Consider the following 21,782-nt stretch of genomic DNA (forward strand, 5'->3'; position numbering starts at 1 on the left):
TTATTCACACACAGTCGCCCATAAAGTTGGAATAATTTAGTTTTCAGACACATTCCTCTTTTTATTTTCTATTTATACACATCAGAATCACCTTTTGACCAGGTTTAATGAGATTGATCAATACAATTTTGAGAATATATACACTTTATCTATCAAGAATAAATCACATTGTCACAATCATTTCTTGGAAAGAGGTAAAAAATATTTTATTCCAACTTCATGGGCGACCGTGTATTTGGGTAAAACAAGGTCAAACTAACTTATCAACTGATTTTTCATGTCTAACTATAAATTATGATCAAATCCCTAATTGGTGCTTATAAAATATGACAAAGATAGACCTATTAGTTTCTGTTACAGTGGCTTTAGGAATTAGGCTACCATATTTGAAAAGTGGGTTAACTCATACCCAAGCTGCCCAGTTTGCCCTGTTTTTTTTTTTTTGACAAAGCTTCAATGACAGTGTGGCTCAGGTTTTAGTCTGTGCTGTGTTGAGCCAGGTGGTGACGCAGGTACAGTTGGTACCTTGGCCTGGTAGGAGCCTGGTAGGGTGGTGAATAAAATTGGCATTGCCCTGTATAATCCATGCTCTGTATTTGGCAGACATGGAGAGTCCAGATTAGTATTTGCTGGACTCTGCTGCATAGACATACTGCATCCGTGTCCAAAAGAAAACAAACATGATATGCATGAATCCTATTATGTGTAAGCTATATTTCTATACCGTATTTTATACATATATCTTTGCATGTTTTTATATATGTGTACACATATCAAATAATCAATCCAGCAACCCATCAATCTATGTCAGTTAAACTTAATCCGTTTTATAATTACCTTCTCAAACACTACAATACCTATTTTTTTAATGATATAAGACATTACAAGACAAGAAGGAATTTCTGAAACGTCTGTGCATTTTGGACTTCAACTTATATATATTTTTCACTTTAAATCTGTGCAATAACAATATCAAGCTCAGGTATATTACCACTCAACACCAGTATTACTCTTGTACATAATGTTACTATTATTTTACTGGTTTTTTTTTATTACTATTGTTTTTATTGGTTTTGTACTTATTTTGTACTATTGTTCTTTATTATTTTTTATTGCTCTTCTATTTTTACTGTCCACTTTGCTGCTGCAATAATTTAAATTTCCCCATCTTGGGACTAATAAAGAAATATCTTATCTTATCTTATCTTATCTTATCTTATCTTATCTTATCTTATCTTATTTTATCTTATTTTATCTGATCTTATCTTATCTTAACTCTGCTTGCATGCATCCCAGCTCCACCATGTCTTTTGGTTGTGTACAATGTGTGTTTTGGTTGTTGTTGTTGTTTTTTTTTAGGTTTTTTTTTTTTTTTTTTACTTCTACTTATAAAATAGGTTTATAATAGTATATAAAGGGGGAAACATACAGAGCAACAATCATTGATTTTAAATAACTGATTAATAATGTAGACTTTTTTGTCAGAACGCTTGTAATTGTTCATTTTATAATCATAATTATAATAGTGTGCACATCTTAATCAAAACCAGCAATTACATGTGTTTTACTATGGTAAAAGAACACAGAGCAGAGCCTACCAAATATATAGTCCTTGACTTATTGGACTATTCCTTGTTGGACTAAGCTAGTTTTTTCCAACCATTCTTAACAGACTATGTTTCCAGACAAAAAAAACTCCTCAACATTGCCAAGCATCTTGACAGTCTGAACACATTTGAGGTCATCGAGGAGGAGTGTAAAACTTCATTGTTCAGGACTTGAATACATTAACAGAACAATAGGGAGCATTAGGACCCTGAGGCGGGGAAGGTTTCCTCCTCTCTCATTATCCATTGATTTGACAGCATGAGCGGACGACCAGTCAGAGAAAGGATGTGAAGGGGAGAAGGAGGCGGCTTGCGGTTTTGTGCGGCACCGCTGAAGTTTTGTAAAAATTCCTTGGTTGTTTTTTAGGCTGTCGGCAAGTCAACTGAGATGTCTGTCAAACACAGCCGGTCTCTATTCGCCACATTTTCAACCGGATAATCCCGATTTGGCGTTTGGATTATCGCTGCTGCTGTGTTGCGTGAGTGAAGAAGAAATCAATCGATTGGATCTGTCAAGACGAGGTTCATTTTTCTGCGGAACTCCGGGCTTGTTCCTCGTATAAGGAGTTGCATTTCAACTATAAGTCTTAACAAGAAGCCGGTGCAGCTGCAACTAGTCACGGTGTGCTTGTAGATTGGAAGTGGACACTGGAGACGCACACGTGTATCCATCCATCCTCTTCCTCTGGGTGCCAACGCATCGATCCTACAGTACTGCCTGGATAAAAGTTGTTTTTTTATTTGGGGGAAAAAGAGACCAACATGTCACTAAGCAGAAGTATTGAGTTTGAACACTTTGAGGAGCGAGAGAAGCCGCACCGGACACCTAGGACCAACTCTGGCTCCGGGTCCCAGTGTGGTTCCAGAGGCAACGGTCTGGTCCCCAGCCCGGCGCACAGTGCGCATTGCAGCTTCTACCGTACACGCACTCTCCAGTCTCTCACCTCCGAGAAAAAAGCCAAAAAACTCCGCTTTTATCGCAATGGTGACAGGTATTTCAGAGGTTTGGTGTATGCCGTGTCTCACGACCGGTTCAGGTCCCTGGATGCTCTGCTCATGGAGCTCACACGGTCCCTGTCGGACAACGTCAACCTCCCTCAAGGAGTCCGGGTGTTGTATGCTTTGGATGGAGGGAAGAAGATCACAAGTCTGGATGAGTTAGTGGAGGGTAAGAGTGATGATGATGTTGGATGTTACAACAACTTTATGGGACCACAAATCATGAAAGGGGCTCGTACTTTATTATATTGATCACAGCCTAAAGTGTATTGATTCAGAAATGGAATTGATTATATAAAAGCTGAACTTTCCCTTGGACATTGGCTAAATGGCTCATGTAAATGTACACTATAGCCTCAGGCAAGTTATATCAGGCGTTTAAAGGGTCACCCAACACATTCACATTGTAAGGGCTGTGTTGCTGTCTACTTAATGTATTTAATATCTATGCTGACAAGCAGTAAAGCTGCTCATACTTTGAGATCAGTGCTCCTTCATGCAGAGATCTAAATTACTTCAGTCCATATCTTTATCTTTGGAGAACATTACAGAGTATTGGATGTGATGCATAGCTTCTCCTGCATCATTATGGATGCACTGACTGAACTGCCTTGACATGTTTGACCCAGTGAGCAGGCGAGCAGACCCCTCCTCACTGCAGCAATGTGCATCAATGTGCATTGATCTCTGCTGCACTCTCTCCTCCACTCTATCCCTTCTTTAGCATGTATTTATGGCCTGACTTTGTGAGGGTGTGATAGTGCAGTGTGCACTTATATGGATGTACCTACTTGGGATTGAGTGTGTGTTTGTGTGTGTGTGCGAGGTGTTGTTGTTGCAGGGTTCATCGGCTGTCAGAATCTTTTAGAATGACCTCACCCTTTATGTGAAAGGGTGAGTCACCTACAGCTGCAACTATTTGTCGACTAATCAATACATTGATTGACAGAAAGTTTATTGGCAGCTGTTTTGATGATTGAATAATAGTTTGTTATTTTTCCAAGCGGAAATGCCAAACATTCCCTGGTTGAAAGTTTTCAAATGCAAGAATAATTATGTTGCCTTTTGTGGTTATATATTATGGTAAATTCAAAATTTGGGGATTTTGGATTATTGGTTTGACATATATCATATTTTATGACATCATCTTGTGCTCTAGGATATTGTGATGAGTGTTTTTCACTGCTTTCTGATGTTTTATTGTCCAAATGGTTTATTAGTTAATCAAGAAAATAATTAGCAGATTACTCAATAATAGTTGCAGCCCTAAGAAACTATTTAAAAAATAATAGCCACCAGAAAAAAAACTTTAAAAAAAGTAATAACTTGCATCCAGCAGTAAGAAGAGTTTGTCATTTTGATACAGAACTAGAGGGCTAACCTAAGTCTAAAATAGGCTTAGAGCATTAACACATTGATTAATAGTACTATAGTAAACTAAGTTTTTTTTAAAGTTCTTTAAAGTGTATTAAAGGAATTTGCTCACTGTGGACACTAATAGAGCCTTGTCTCCTACCCTTTCACTTACTGGCTGTGCTGTGCACCCTGCAGGGACTGTGACCTCTCAGTAATAAGTTAATCTTCATGTTCAGCCCTTGTCTGTGTGTGTGTGTGTGTGTGTGTGTGTGTGTGTGTGTGTGTGTGTGTGTGTGTGTGTGTGTGTGTGTGTGTGTGTGTGTGTGTGTGTGTGTGTGTCTGTCCTGTGACCTTCCTGCAATCCTCTTTCAACATGAGAGGTTACTGCACAGCTACACATACCCGGAATTCGTCGACCTCTCTGCTGCAGTGATTATTCTCTCATATACTGGTCTATTTTCATCTCACATCCTCCTAAAACTTTAGATGTGCTACACTAATTTCCTATGCCCTATCTCCTGAGAGCCTGGGAAAGATTTAGGCCAGTGCCTGATCTGAATTCTGTAGCATCACTAGTTGGGCAAACTGAGCAAAAGTTGTTTTTTGTGCCTTCGCTCTGACACTTCTGTACTTACTACTTACATATACAGGAAATTGTTGCACACTGAGGTTCCTAAAAATCTTTCGACTGATGATTACTTTTACTCTTGAGTTATGACTGATGCCTCAACAGTTGTTTTGATCAGTGGATTTAAAGGGTCAGTTCACCCAAATCGCATAAAAATCCCACTCTTACCTCTGTGAGGTAATGCAGATTTTTTTCTCATGAGCTTCTCATTTATCCTGGAGCTTAGTGCCCAGCTCTCCTGAAAAACTCCAGTCAGGGTGTTTACAAAATAATTTGGAAGATAGATGTTTTTCATTCAGTTTAAAAAAAAATACTGTGTTGAAATTGTAATTCCTTAAATGAAATTGTGTTGGGATGGTGGCTGAAGCCTTGGCAGATATCTGAAACCCTCTTTAAAAAAAAGCTAATATCATTTGCACAGCTAGATGCCCTGATGGGAAAGTGGGAACCTGCTGTGTGATTTGGGTGACACACCTTTTAAGAAAGGGCTCTTTGAGATAAAGGATATCACATCGTCCTGGATCAACCATACACATAGGCTGTCTGGTTCTTATTCAGACATGAGATTGGTTGTAGGTAGGCAAAGCACTGGTGTCTTGTCCTTGTTTACTCACTCATCTAGCGGACAGGGAGAGGTAGCATTACTGCACCACTCAGCAGTCTGCTTCCATTGATTGAGGCCTGTTGGGGCTCTTTTGTGTGGAAACCCAATCAAGCACCATTCGCACATGTGCCCCTTATGGCTGGATGGGATTACTGAGCCGACCAGTCAACTTGAACTGCTGTGCTTGTGGAAAAGAACACAGAGAGGTAGCAGATACTTAACTGGGTTTAGATAGAGCTTTGTACTTAACTGTGTGGATATGTGGGGGTACACAACATGCTGACGAAGGAATTCTAGTCGTGACAGTGACAAGTATGCTAGCCGAGAGGTTTATTAGCTTCAATCTGGGAAATTAAGCCTTTTAATATTTATGTTTATAGTGGCTAAAAATATGAAGGCATTCCAGCACTCAAATGTTTTGTACATTATGTATATGTTTATAGCTACGCTGGTGTTGGGTTGCCCTTAGCAACAATGTGTACTAGCAAAATTGGTGGCTGAAAATTAGCCCTCACTCATTCCTGTGATTCAGTGCTCATAAGAGGAAATTAAAAATGGTATGGTATGGCCAAGCAGAATTCTGAATGTATGCTTGATGGATAGATAAGTTTGTTGTCCTCTGAGTCTTGTTTGTACCAGGCCTGAGCGTTTTGAAGGTTTTTATAGTCTAGTCTACAGTATCTGTGATCGCTAAAAAAACACAATGAGAAGGGGTGTCGTTGTTGAGATAACATTTAAAACATTGATGAATCCAACAATTTGGGTATCATTTTGTCTATGAAATGTGAAAAAGTAGTGAAAAGGTGGCAATCACAGTTTCTAAGAGACCACACAATGTATTTTATTTGCTTGTTTTGCCTGACTAACAGCCCGAAACTTTTAGATATTCAATTTACCTTCATATATGTAAAAAAAACCAACAAATCACCACACAGATATAGACTATTTGGCATTATTACTTGAAAAATGACTGAAACAATCTATAATGATGATCAAAACAGACCATCCAGCACAACCTGTCTGCCATACTTGTCCCATTCTTTTTACTACTATCATACATGCTGAGAACATCACTGGATCATGGGGCCACTTTATTGTTTTGCTGATTATAACAGTCTTTTATTGCCTTGACGTTAACACTGTTTTCTGAGTCCTATTTTCTGACATTTTTATACTGGTGTTATACTGCAGATTTGTGACAGCTGTGTGACCACTGCAGTAAAAGCTGCAGGGATGGCTTGAACAGCCCTGTTAAAGTTGACCTCATCTGTCGTCCACTTCCACATGAGGACAAAAGCCAGTGCTGGTTGGCTGGGGGTCCCCTCGCATCACTGATGGATGTCACTGCACCTGAGATCCCTTCACTCCAGGGAATAGACTTGTCACCAGTCGCCACCTGAGAGCATCTCAGTATTCTGTCAGTGTCCCCCACGTGAACGACAGCCCAGTTTTATTTTGTTTTAGTTTTCAGCCGTAGCCTAGTCCCCCCAGCTGTGGCCTTTTAATTAGCCTTTGGTTAATTGCAAGCTTAATAAAACCGAGTATCGTGGGACACAGTGTCTCATAAGGCTCCTTTTACACTGTCCCTCAGTTCATTTGTCTTGACATACATCAGATAAGCAACATTTCTTAGATTATATTTGATTCTTTATCACTAAAGTTCACATTTTCCAACAATATGTTGAACACCAACAGCAGGCTTTTTCAAAATGTTTTTGGTATGTTGGATTATAGGATTATACTGCATGTTGTTTATAAACCAACATGTATGTTGGTCAGCCTCAGTGCTATGTAATTTTCTTCTAATCTACCAAATAAATATAAACATAATATTACTCTGCTAGATGCTGGTTCAGGGAGTTTGTTCCTTGCTTTGTACACAGCATATTCTTTTCTCTGAAAGCCTCACTGAGAAATTCTGTGATCTTTCCTTGCGCTGTAAATAAATGTACTGAAAAACAGAATTATATGCTACACAAAGCATCTGTGAAGCAGAAGTTGCAGCTGAGAGAGGGTCAGCTGTACTTTGACACGTTGACACTTTAACACTCTTAATACTTTTTTGATGAATTTAGTGTGAGGAGAAAGTATCATTTTTGCTCTGTTGCTCACAGTGGAGCAGAGCAGCACTGAACGTTTCTCCTCCAACACTCAGCCTTCAAAACAATCACCAGACATTCTCACTCTGGTTCTCAGTTACTAGCCAAGCCCCTGTACTTGTCACATGACTTTGTTCTTAAGGGGGGAAACGTTTCGTGTTAACTGTTCGAATGGAATGCTGGCAGATAAAACAAAATGCTTTGCTTTGGAGGAAGGCCAATGCAGCAGCTCAACAGCTGAAAGGGAGAGAGGACAGTTTTACACTGGTCTGGCCTCTCAATGTGCCTTTTTGTCTCACCAAGGAATGTTAACACTTTGTTGTACAGCTGATTTGCTTCATGCCATGTGGCTGCAGTATTTATAGTGCATACCCTGCATGACTTAGAACTACTTCAGCATATTTTATGTTACTCTTAAAATATTTTCTCAGTTCTTACAATATATATCTTCCTCCAGGTGAGAGTTATGTGTGTGCGTCCAACGAACCCTTCCGACGTGTGGACTACACCAAGAACGTCAACCCCAACTGGTCAGTGGGCAGCAAGACTGGCACATCACGCTCACTCTCCTCTCTCTTCCCGCTGAAGAGCGACCTGCAGCGCGAATCCAAAGAGTTCATCAAACCCAAGCTAGTCACAGTCATCCGCAGCGGTGTCAAACCCCGCAAGGCAGTTCGAATTCTGCTCAATAAGAAGACAGCCCACTCCTTTGATCAGGTGCTCACTGATATCACAGATGCAATCAAGTTAGACTCTGGAGCTGTGAGGAGACTGTACACTCTGGAGGGCAAGCAGGTAAGTCTGTTATGATGAATGCTTGATTTAGTTGTAAAGATTTAAAATGCTAGAAATACTAAAAATTGTCCAAACCTGAAGTAGCACATTATGTATTGATGATAACTGCAGCTTTAGAATGACCGCGCAAGCTCGTACGAAACCCGCCAATGAACCAAGGTATTGTTCTTGTGTTCTTGTTCATGCCATTATCTGTGAACTCATGGACTACAATTACATAACATGACAGTTGGAGGAAGTGCACTGTATTGTTTTCGGTGAGATCAGATTTGGATGACGTGCATATGAGAACCAGATGGAACTGCTTGGCTGAGCTTTTCAGCAAAAGGTTTTATCTCTAAAAAAACGCTGTGATATATAGGCTTCAGCTGTGTCAGCAGTCTAGGTAATTACACCTCATTTAATCATCCATATATAATTACACGCTACACTTATTTCATCAAGGCAGCAATGAATACACTTTGAGCTCAGGCTTTTTGCCATATCCATTAGTTTAGTTTATTCCTTACCTTGTCCACCCCCATTTATTCATGTGAGACAGTTTTTCGCTATAATCCTATCCATCTGGGACACATATATTGTAATGTTTCCATTGGAAATTCTCATCTGGGGTTCCCTGCTTCCATGAGATGAGGTGAGCTTAAACACATGGGGCCCCTAATCAAAAAAGATTTATACTGAAGTCGACTCATCAGGGTGTCTTGAAATTGTTATGTAACAATAATTATATAACTTTCTATAAATAATTTTGGATCATTTTAAGTCTCAGTGTACAGAATTATTTAATGTGAAATGATTTAAACTGAACTGTAACAACAAAAAACAACTTATGACAAAAGTATTTATGTATGTAGTTATACTACAAATATGAAATGGGATGAAAGAATACATAAAATGTCTACATAAATGTGTTTATTAGACATTTTGTTTAGAGCGTGAATGCACAAACTTGACCATCTTACTGTACATCTCTGTTTAGATTTGAAGGGCCTGATGGTTTAATAGTTTAGAAATGTTAGCCACATCAGAGGATCCAGCCATGCTGTTTGTGTCAGTGAATTTCAGGGTAGATTTGCCGGTTTACTGTCAGTGTAGCAATGAAATCATGTGTCTGATATTCAGTCAAATGACACCCATGAAAACCTGAGCAACTCTGTGTGTATTGATGGAGAAGAAGAGTTTATGAAAGGCACGGAATTAAAAATGCTGTCGTGTCCATGATGCCAAAGAAGTAGCCCATTAAAATTATGTTGTCTTAAATGTTAAAGACCGCACTAAAATCAAACGCGTGTGTGTTTTGATTTTTATGAGGATGTTATGCCTTGCTCCAAACAGAGCTCTAATTGTGCTAATATCATCATAAAATAAAATAAAATGAAATAAATCATAAAATATCATAAAATGAATCATAAAATATGTTGCTTATAATATAGCACCCACTTTTTAGACAATGGATGATTTATAATCTCCTTTGTTGTTTATTTTTAAGAGCTCAAATACTGCTATGATAACCAACTCTTCCTCTATCCATAGACAAATATATGATGATTATTGATGACGAAACTCACACAGCCCTACTCACACTCATTATAACTATGACCCACAGACACAACAATGTGGCTAGTGTGTTGGGTGTTGGAGGAAATTAAATTAGTATGAATTATGGAAAACTTATGAGTAAATGTTACAGTTGATGTGGGACTGTAACATGAGAGGCGAGAAAGAAAAATCTCCACAGTTCAAATGTTTAGAAGGTTAAAACTTTCTAACAGCAAAAACAGCTGATGTTAGTTTCCTGTGAGGTGACAGGAATCTTTCTTGGCGGGACAGTCCAGACAAATGACTCATGAGAATAGTGATCCTTATCACCCCTGACAGAGCCAGCCCAGCATTCATTGTGTCAGGCCAGCAAATACAGGCACACACTTTCTAACGGCTTTGGATTATATAACAGTATGTTTTTGAATTTGATGGTAGCAGAAAAGTTATCTTTTTGGTCAATTCTTTTAATATCGAGCTTTGGAAGAATAAGTAGCTTAAATAGGCTCTGCATACACTTGGGGTTCCCTGGTTCTATGAGCTTGGTTGCCATTTTATTAGGTGCACCTAGGTGCAAGTAAGCTGCACTTTCTGTTGAATTATATTGTTTTGTACTGAAAGTTTTTCCTACTACTTTTTTACCAATTATTGTCTTTTATGGATTTAAACATGTGAAGCACATTGCCCTGAAGTCATATGCCAGTTAGTGGTGTCATAGCAGTTATTCTCCATCATCTGATAAAGGTAAAACATTTGCTGTGACATCACTAATTGGGGTGTGGCCAAATGGGCGACATTACTGAACTCTAAGAAAGTTCAGTTTTCTGCTGTGTGATGTGATGTGTGATTGAGTGTTGATGTGTCAAGTATGAAAAAAAAATCAGTTTTTCTTCTTTTTTATGTAATTATTATTATTATTATTATTATTATTGTTTTGGTGGAGAGAAATTACTTTACTCACTTGAAGATGAACTAATAGGTTAATATGTTCAGCAACATAGCACCTATTAAATGCATCATCCACAGACATTAATGCATCTTGAGAATCCTGTTAAATTCTCCACTGTAGTTATTTTGTGACATAAAGCCTTGTTGTGTCTCTATTCTCATCTCCTCAGTAGGTTCCAAGTAGACTAGCCATGCAGACAAGCTGCTCTTTCCAGGGATTGAATATTACCATGAGAAATGTTGCATGAGACTTTATGGGGTATACTGTATGCAAATACAGTAACAGTGACTTTAGTGGTTGTGTTGTGGTGTCCACCCTGTCAAGCTTTTACCTGTGTTGACTGCATGCAGCACACATACAGTGAGTCAGCATCAAGGTGTGAAACAAAAACGGATAGCTCCAGAGTAGTTGGGATTAACACTGAACCTGCTCATTCAAATCCTTATTCAACCAGACTTGCACCTTGGTAAATGAGTTGGTCTGAGTACAACATGAGTTAGGTAATGAGTGAATAATGGAAATCTGGGATGTGGAGTTACAAAATTAGGCCTAAAACCTTTAAAAGGTCATGTGCTCTCACATTTATTTATTTTTGTATATCAGTATACACATCATGCATAAAATATACTAATTAAAGCTGTTTTACAGAAAGATCTCCTAGTTAAAACTATGCAATTCAAAATAACATATTCATACCCACATTTTAGTCTGGCACATTAATAGTCTGCAGAGATGATGTGTCGTGTGGTCAGGAGGAAGACTGTGGAAATCACAATACTGTTCATCATTACTCACTCTCACAACTTCTACATGATTGTAAATGCAGAAGCAAGGGAAGCTCATTTAAGAAAAATCCCAAACCACACAGGTAACTCATGCTTGTTGGGTTTTGAGGAAACCCTTGCATACTTGTTTTGGGTTTTAAAGTGAATGTCAGCCAGCTCCACCACTAATGTTAACACCATAGGCGTGTTCTTCTATGACTCGTCCTACATGGTGTCACTAAGTCCTCTACAGTAATGTCTTTTGGATAAAATCAACAGCTCCTATTTAAATAATGAGTCTTACCAACCTTTTCAATAAAGACAACAAAGGTGTGGCCCATTTCCATTAAATCAATATAGATAGCACAATAGGATACACATCACTCTAATATGGTGAGCATTGAAATGACAATCAGAATTTAACACAAGCTTCTTTGGCTTGTTGATAAGTGCTCAAATTGTTTCCTTCCATTTAGGAAGTCCTGGTTTGTAACAGATTTTATGGTCAGCTTAGACAACGTAAGTGCTGTTTTAACTGGATGAAATGTGAAGCATTAGAAGCTGTGTTGGTATTTACATTTTTTTCTAGCAATATCCTGTACTTGAATCAAGAGATTATAGACAAAGCAAGTGTAATTTGATTAGATTGTGTTTTAATAATCAACTAATGTTATAGTTTTTCAGCCCCTTCATTTGATCTGAATCCAGTTTTAAGAGTAAAACCCAGAACACATCTTCTATAAAAGTGATTTTGTTTTGTAATTAAATTTCTGGTCATATAGATTTCAGTTGACAGTTACATTTCCAGTTAAATGCAATATGATTTTGGAGGAGATCACTTGATCATCGGTGGAGATATTCTTTTTAGCATCTGCTCATAATCGTCCAGCCAAACTTGGTGTTTAAGTTCTATCTGCCAGTGCAACAACCCCAAAACAGCAGTGTGATATTGGCCGGATGGCAAGTATGCTGTTGTGTCATGATGTCTACCTAAAGATGGCTGTTCCTCCTCACTTGTCTCAGTGGCTTTCAGCAGGACTGTCTCTAAATTGAATTAAGAGTTTAAGTTAGTCGTTTAACCTATTAAGGCTGTAACCTGATCCTGAGAGCAGAGCAGTACACCTGATGATATCCTGTCCATGATAATAGAAGTCACTATAATCTATGGGTGCTTTCTTTAACTTGAGCTGAAGCTGATTCGCTTTCTTTTTCGCCCATGCAAAATATGCTGTTTCATCTGACAATGTAATCTTTATATTTCTGTAATACATAATACTGACTACTACACAACAAAAGGGGTAGCTTTAATCTTTACACTTTGCCTTGATTTCTGTCCCATCACAATGGAAGAGAGTAAAAAGGAAAAACACTTTCCCAGACCAGACTTGTCTTGATAATCAAACAGCTTGACTTGTTTGGAGCCCTCTGTCATTGAGTCTCTCTGCCATGATAAGCCTCTTTTCGTCACCCAAAGGTGCTGTCTAGACAAACTAAAGCCAGTTTCCAAAATACACCTTCACCCATAAATGTGTGTACTTTAGAAATAATTGAATAAAACAGCTCATGTACTAGTCTCCTGTGTTTTAAACATTAGTGGAAGAGGGCATTGCCTTATGTCAGTTCCTTTTAAAAGTACACTCACTTTTCAGAAAGTACACATCTTGTTTGCCCTTCAAACCCAGTCAGAACAGAAGATTTATATCGATTGCAGCAGGTCCAGTGCATGATTAGCATAGACTGTTAGTTTTTACAGTCCATTACTGTCTAATTTGAAAATGACCTGAAATCATTAATGTGGAGAGAGGCATGGAAACCAATACTCTGCAGTAGTGTACTGCTTGTGGCTTTGTGAGGCTGTATTTGAGCACAGTGCTTTTAGTGAAATGCTAAATGCTAATGTCAGTATGCTAACATGGTCACAGTTATAATATATACTATGTTCACCATCTTAGTTAAGCATGCTAACATCTAGCCATCTTTGGTTTATGTTCCTGTGCTTCATTTTTAGCTGTATGTTGTCAAATATTTCAGGTTTTCCTTAAATGAGCATCAAATATTTGGCATACAAGTTTAAACAAAGCCCCATGGCTCTATAAAGAGCTCTGCTTTTCAGACCTAGAAAGAGGAGCACTTCACTCAGTCACTCAGAGACGAACACACACACACACACACACACACACACATGTAGGATGCCTTCCAGCAGCAGCCTACCATCTGCTCCTCCAAAATCAAATCACAGGTCCCAGCCACCCAGTCTGCAGGCGCTACAGCCCCCTCCTACTGATACACGTACACACACGCCCATCAGCATCACACACATGCACTCAGAGACCCCCCCACTGGGGCCCTGGCCACCACCGGATAATTAGACTTATAAGCTGGAAGGGAGTGTTCAAGTGCAGCTGTCAGGTGTGTGTTTGTGTGTGTGTTCATGGATGTAAATTTGTGAGTGAGTGTCACACAGTACTTCTCTGTCCACTCTCCCTCCTCAATTGGATGCTGCTCTTCAGACTGAATGTTAAAGATCTTGGTTATCAGGGCCAGCAGAATCAGCTGCTGCTTTTGAGAGAAACCCCTGTTTTACATGTCAAAGCTGGCTGAGCAAGCAGAAAAAAGGATTTCCCTCTTTGTTATTATTTAATTGATGCATTCATTAATTTTGGGAACAGCTAGCAGTCCAGTACTTGTACTGTTTTTCTTTTCGTTTTTATGCAAGAAATTATTCAAGGGACTACGAATGAGAAGGTCTGTTGTACAGTCAACACAACCAAGATGCTTCTGGATCTTCTATTTAAATGTACTTTATACAGTAGACCCATTGAGAATGAAAGTATTCAGCATTTATTTTTTTCTCAATTGGTTATCTGTGAATGCTTCCATAATACTTCTTAGTCCACATTGTAGTAGTTGATGAAGCATTGATTCCATTTTAGTTTTAGGTGATTGACATAAAACATTGACTGTATGTGATTAGATGAGAGTCGGACCAGGAAGAGTGGAGGGGAAAGGTAGAAAAGCATGGTAGAGAGTGTGAATTGTCATTGGGCTTTGTTCCCAACCCCCAACCCCCCTCCTCACCACTTGATTATTTATCCCACTGTGCAGAGCAGCTGACAACCACTTCTGTTTGACATAATTACATCCAAAATATGTAACCTAATCCTTTTATTACATGATTCATGCAAGTTTAGAATATGTCTTTTTGGTAGGACTGCAACTAATGATTTTTTTTTATTATTGATGAATCTGCAGATTATTTTCTCAACTAATTGATTAATCATCTTGTCGAAAAGATGTCATAAAAAAGTGAACAATATATGTAATATATGAGATCAAGATGACATCCTCAAATGCCTCTTTTTGTCTTATCAACAGTCCAAAATACAAATATATTCAGTTTACTATATATAACACTGAAAGACTTTAAATCCTCACATTTAAGAAACTGCAACTAGCTAATTTTTTAGCATTTTTGCTTCAAAAATGACTAAAATTATTATTCAGTTTGTCAAAATTAATGTTGTATTGATCAAATAATTGGTTAATCAAATAACTGTTGCAGCTACATTTTGTGTATTTAACTGTTTATTTATTCTGAGTGGTGGCATTAACTATCTGTCTTAGCCATATGAAAATCCATTACAAGCCCTTTTAAGAGGAAGAGGAAGTCTATAAACAGATAATTGAGGACAAATCATCAATCATGTAGTGACCTCTGTTCTGACTCCAGTCAATTTAGGAAATAGTGTTTGGGTTCAGTCCAGGGTTTCTTTTCTGCCTTTTGCCCTATGTAACCTTCAGCCCTCAATGACCCTGATACACATTAAGCTAGGAATGAAAGTCAGTGTGTGGTGGTACTACTATTGAAACCTTAGCCATCAATGTGCTGCACAGCTTTTTCCATGGATAAATAGTCAGTGGGGAGTACAAGTGAAACATCAAATGTTAACTTTGATCTGACACTCACAAAGACTGAGGGCAAAACATAACTTGCAATGTTAAAATAAAAAAGATACATTAGGCTTTAAATATAATCAAATGGATAAAGAAAACAACTAGCTCTCAACTCACACAAGTTTGAATCCACAATATGTTAATTGTTAATAGTTGTCACCCAACAGTGGATTCTTTCGCTTTCATTTATTTCCATTATATTTATTGTAAATTAAACACTTCCTGTTACCATTTAAGAGCCAAATGTTAAATGTGTAGGTCACTATTCTACATGTAGCATCCTGTACAAACATTAATTAGATTCAGTTCACTGCTTATGTCATTGCTGTCATACCTCATTAGACAATTTAAAAAAAGATAAGATGTTAACCTGTGCTTGTTCTAGCTGTAGCGATCAATATCCACTCTGTCCTTTCTTTCTCATTCAGTCTTGCAAATCATTGTACCTTAAAATATATCTCCCTCATAAGATGTTAAGATGAAGATGTTTGCTACCGTATTAGCCTACAGTAGATTTAATTATAGAAGCTGACCGACAGTATTAAATTGGTGTATTTCAGATACCATAAAGATATTGTGTACAGTAGCTTAAATCTCTTCTCTGTAATGGTGAAAAGTTCAGATAAGTTGAACATTCCTCTTTCTCTTGCCAAAAACATCTGCGAACAACAGTGTGCACAGAGAATGGATTAAAATACAGAAATACTTTTGCCTTTCACGATCCTCTTCACTCAGTGATGTTATCAGTGATGACAGTCAGTCTGTCCATTAACCAGGAGCTGGAAGCAGACCTGGACCATTTAGACTGCTGAGCTGTAAGGGCTGAAATGCTCATCTCGCAGAAATCTTTAAAGGCCTTTTTTAGTGCACGCGGCAAGCTATGGAAAGGGAGAGGAAATTGGACTCAGCACAGATAATTGGACAGTCTGCTCAGATGTAAGGTCTTCTTTTTTCTCAGTAGTTTAGTCGATGTTTTCTCCATGATAAGAATAAGACTCAGGTACTGTATACTTGGAAAAACCTCCATCATAAATGTTGGTTTATGAAATAAATTACATAAAGCAAATTGATGGTTTAATTTGCTCTCTACCTCCTTTTTTCAAGCTCATCACAATCTTGTCAGACTGTTTAGACATTCTTGAAAGCAAGTGTGTTAGTGCTCCTGCATTCATACAGTGTGCATAACCAAAGTAGAGGTCACCCACAGGTCTGCAGCAGTTGTTCATGGTACAAAGAATTTGATGCCATGCTGTGGGTCAGAGCAGCAGGCAGGCAGACAGGCAGGGACAACTCCCAACAAAGTCCACTTATAAATAGTCAATGCATGATTTTCTTTTTGTGTATCTTATTTTCTACAGGTATGAGGCTATAAATTGCTTATATTGTCTTTTATTTGAACAAACTACTCTTAATAGTTGCACCTTTTCCTGTATTACTTTCCCTTTTGCTCTATCAAAACAAAATACAGTAATTTCAGTAATTTCTGTCCCTCACCAATAGGGTTTGGAACATGCAGATGAAGTGAATACCTTAAGGACTCTCAATGAAAGATTGATTACTACTCACATCCTTGTGTAGTTGGTGTTATCAACCCATGTCCAAATAATTATGCCATCAAAAGATTATGTTTTTTGAGGGAAGCTACCGCATATTCTTTTAGACATAATTCAGCTCATGATGTTTTTGTCCTTAAGTGGTTGAAGCTGCTGTTTGAGATCCTGGCCTGACTGGATGTGATGAGGGGGGCAAAGAGAGGCTGCAGAGTCCTCACGCTGCAATCTTAACTGACTATATGATTGTTTTTGAATGAAGTTCTAGGTTTTTCTTTTTAAATTGCAGAGAAATTTGTAATTAAAAGACCGCACAGTTTTTGGGTAACAGTATTTGCAATTCCCAGCATTGTGGGGACTATCAACCTATGGAAGTGATAAGGATGCTTGTTCATTAAATATCAAGAGTTCTTTCATAAGGAGCTCAATCCTGCCTGTTCTCTTGAATTAAAAGTTCTCCACATTTCTTACTGAGTTGCCCTCAGCAGCTTTGTGAATATATCTTAGGAAGAGACTCTTAGCTGTGAGAAGGAGGTGGATGCTGGTGACTTTGATGGACTGTGGCATCATCTCACATGACATGCTCCTAATGATGATGGCCTCTTGGCCCCAATACTCTAAACACGCACAGGTCTTACAGTACATGTGTTAACAGAGACGTGCTGCTCTGCTATCCTTTGCGCACTGTTGAAGGGGTTTACTGTACATTCATTAAGGTGTCTGACTTTTGCTCACTGTGTTATCATACTGATGTGGATATCACTGTACCTTGTCATTTGCATACCATTCTGACAGGACGATGAAACAAGCTGGCAGTTACAGGCATATTAGTAAGACTGTGTCCCTCTCTGGCTAGCTAGAGGCAATACCACACAAGGGCTCCAAATGATTGTCAGGCGTGAGCTGTTTTCAGGGCCAAGTCTGGATTAAACACTGCCATTTAGGTCAACAACCGTGTAATTTGCATACCCACCTATTGTTCTGTGCTGTCATTAGCATACAGCACCATCTGACACCAGTGTCATGACACCATCCAACCAGGAATATCCTTGGTTATGTTCATAGATGAGCTATTGTTTATCCTGTAGTCATGGAGGAATCATGTCATGTCTATTGTACTGAGTTCCTACAAGAAAAAAACATTCTTTGATGTTGCAAGATAAATTATTATAGAAAAGAAAACAACTTTTTGCCTCATACGCTTAAATTACTATAATGTTACACTTCCTTAATGTACATTATATTACACTTCGCTTGTTATTCAGTTAGCCTAGATTTTTTTTAAATCTAAATTGAGGATTTAAGGGTAGAGGGTGCCAAACTTGTATGTGGCAAAATACAAGCTTAAAAGTGAAAGACTAAATTATTCCAAGTCCAAAAGATTAAGGCTTGGTGTAATGTGGCTGCTGTTTTGGCCTTTTGGAGATGAAAACCCAAAATCCAGAATTCCTGTTGTTGCTTCTGGCAGATGGTTGATGAACAGACACCCTGTGTCAGTGTTCTCCTCAAGTCCTCAATTGTATTTTTAAAGCAAAAGTGCCTTTTCTATGTACCACAAGTGCTGCCATGATACCCCACATCAACAAAACAGGAAAACAAAAAGCCGGCAGACGACAGAGCTGTGGTGTCAGGGGGCACAAGGCTGTCAGCTGTGCAGAACGTGTGGCGGCCAATGACGGGGAGGGCATCTATTGTGTGCTATTGTGTGATCTCAACCACTTGTTTTGTTTTGTTTGTCCAAACCTGGCTCTCATCCATTCTTTTCAGCAAGCTTTTCACTCTCCCAACAGGAAAGTTGACACTTGATACGGTTAGCATGCATTCAAACCCCCCACAGCCCAAACACTTTATTGTTTCTCCGCTTGAGTTTAATCATGCACGAAAGCCCAGATTGCCCCAGCAAGTTTGGAAGATTGATGTGATGATTTTTTCTTGCATAGGGCAGATTCTGAGCTTTACATCTAAGTGAATCTGACACTTGTATCAAGCATCTCAATTTGATGAAGGTGTTTCATTTGCACATCAAACTTCTTTCAGTTGACTTGAGGTGTGACTCTTGGTTTAAGGGTGTTGATGTTTATGTTAGTGGACTGTTTTTATTTGTATCCTCTATTTATTTAATTATATAAATAATTTGCATGAAATACTTCACAGATAGGTTTTGGAAATTATCATAGTAGCTACCTAAGCACAGTAATATTGTCGGGGTTTAATTGGAAACTGAGGATTATGTTAATTTGCAACAAAAACAAACATTTTATGTGTCTCTTGTGGATCTTAGCACCTCAGCAATTTTGTCTTAAGTCTCTCAGTTTCTAAACGAGTAAAGGGATCTACTGAGGCTCATTAGGCTTAAAAGTTGGGTGCATGTTTGGGTTTATATCCTGTTCATTTCTTCTTGCACAGCTCAATTTAAGTTTAAAGAGTTCTGCACTCATTCAGACTGCCTGAGGTTATGTACTGTAAAGTCTTCTCTGTGTGAATATGACTTGGTGGAGAGGGAGCCAGACAGCTGTGTAATGTTTGACAGGCCAAGCAGTCACTGGCTGCTGTTCTCTGCACTGCCTTTAGAGTTTCCCCCAAATTGGTCTCAAATCATGCTTCTTTTCTTCTGAAGTGCTTTTGCTTTCAGTATCTTCAGATAAAATGTCCCTCATGAATATATGAAATCTTGCATGCTTGTTTATAACATTTCTTCTTCTGGTTCCTTTACATCTGAGTTTATAAGAACCAGTTCATACTAAGGGGTGTGTTGAAAAGGTCATTATTCTAGATATTTTGAACTCAGCTTGAGTATTTAGTAGCTAATGGTTAATGTGGCTAATGTAATGAATCCACAGTAGTGAGTTAATGGTGGGCTTAAGATTTCTCATTGCCCATTTCTGTACCGCCGCCTTGTCTTGCCTGTTACACGTGTCTGAGAATTACCGCTCTAATCCAGAGGACTTAAACGGTCTCGGGAAGCTTCCTTTGTCTGTCAGTAAGAGTTCACACCGAGTTAATAACCGGGTTGGTTTGAGATTAAGCATCGCACTAACAAACTTAACAGGCATCTAGCTATCTGCTTGTTTTCAACTAAGTAACAGTTTAAGTGAGAGTAAAAGCTAGTGAAAAGAATGGAACACTAGTTTACCATGAAAGGTTTCCTTTGATTGGCATCAGCAGGAGTCCTGTGAAGAATGACATTCCCCAAGGTAAGATGCAGAGATTTTGATCTTTTTTGTCTCCTTAGGACTCCATCCTCTTTCTTTAGCTCACATTGATGAGCAGCAATGAGGGGTTTGGAGATTCAATGGGAGCTGATGGTATCCAGTGATTACAGGAATCATTGTGTCAACCAACACAAGGGGAGCCTCTGCTGTCTTGTGTCTCCTCTTCAGCCATTCACAGCCTTTTACAGTGTCCTAAATAAAGCATCTGCTGTTTTGTGGCTTTTTTGTGTGAAAAGAAAGCCACAAAGAGCAAATGAAGATAAAAAAAAAATCAAGTGCAGTGTATTGATATTGTGTATATTTTTGGATGATGGATAGTTTTGGTTTGTGTTAAAAAATCAAAAACACTCACTTATTAGATTTGTTAAAATCCCTTGCATCTTAAGTTATAATGTTTTACTTTTCTTTTTTTCTTTTTTTAACTTATTCCTTCTTCTCTTGAAGTAGTTTTTAGCTGTATACGACTTTGGTGTAACCTAGCCAATGTTAGGATTTATGATTGGTCTGATAAATTTCCTTTTGATAGTTTAATATGCCCACAAACACACTTTCAGCCCTTGGCCTGTATTCTCTCTGTTGCCAAGCTTAGCAGGGCAGAAAGTACAGCAAGCAAGATGGAGGACACAGACGGATGTTGAGAGCAAGAGAAGGTCAGACATACGAGAGGGGGGGTGTCGCATTTTGGAGGACAAACTTCAGTTTACCCTCAAGACACGTCACCCAGCCAATGCAGAACCCTGCAAACAGTTCACTTAACTGATTGGCCGAGACAGGCCATAACAAGACAGGCCATAACAGGACAGCGCTGGCGATGGATTGCCATTGGCTGTATCCTGGTTGACAAGAGTAAAGAGAAACATGGACGATGCAATCTGACATTCTTACACTCCTTTACCCCTCCTACTTTGCTCCAAGTAATCTACTGTAACATTTTGTACTTATTTTTAAGAAGAACCCATTACATTTATGTATTCTTCATGTTATTTCAAGGATTATGGTAAAAGCAGCATCATATTTAGTTAGAATATACTAATTCATTTGGTCAGAGACATTTATGTCAGAGGATTTAGGGTCCTTTATTGCATAAATGGTTATATACCCCTTTAAAGACGATATATTCTGTTATTGGATATGGCAGAAAGAAACTAGAAATGCAGGTGATGGGTTGATGGAGGGAGAAAACATTAGACCAAGACTGAGTGAGAGTTTAACAGATGACAAACAACACCTCATTGTTTTCATAAAGGTTTGTTGATTATAAAAGTCACCTGATGCTGGTGATCTCCCAGCATGCCTGGTATTAGTGCTCTTAAAGCCACTATGTGTCAGTTTTTATGTGACTATAACATCTTTCAAATTATTCTGACGGAAATTTCCTTTGTAGAAAAATGAGATAATCCCAGTGAAAAATTATGCAGTCTAGTCCTTTTACCTCATTGATATCAGTGCATCTATGGATTATTTGGACAGTCTTTTTTGATGATATCTCTAGAGGACACCAAAGTCAGAAATGGTCAAATTCTGCACGCACTGGAGCAGCTCTTGGGAGTAAGACTGAAAAGCAGCGTTTCACCTCCCTGGTTAAAAGTCCTGCGGTCTTAAAAGGCTTGCAGAACACGTCTATATCACTTCAGCAAGGTGAGACCAGTGGGCGTCAGCAAAACCTTACCCCGCATATTTCACCCAATATTTTATGTTCAGAAATTAAAAAATAACTTATCTCAAA

General features: G+C 38.5%; 1 protein-coding gene across 2 annotated transcripts in view; it reads left to right on the plus strand.

Annotated features, from left to right (window-relative positions):
• Positions 1 to 2,369: 2,369 nt before the first annotated feature.
• The window catches only part of dclk2a (doublecortin-like kinase 2a), a 43,114-nt gene continuing 23,701 nt past the window's right edge, over positions 2,370 to 21,782 (plus strand). For both annotated transcript variants that reach the window (XM_062428146.1, XM_062428147.1), the window contains exons 1-2: positions 2,370 to 2,775; positions 7,751 to 8,088. In XM_062428146.1, the coding sequence (XP_062284130.1) occupies positions 2,370 to 2,775; positions 7,751 to 8,088 (744 nt within the window). The remainder of the gene's footprint in view (positions 2,776 to 7,750; positions 8,089 to 21,782) is intronic.

Source organism: Scomber scombrus, chromosome 2, assembly GCF_963691925.1.
Source record: "Scomber scombrus chromosome 2, fScoSco1.1, whole genome shotgun sequence".
NCBI lineage: Eukaryota > Metazoa > Chordata > Actinopteri > Scombriformes > Scombridae > Scomber > Scomber scombrus.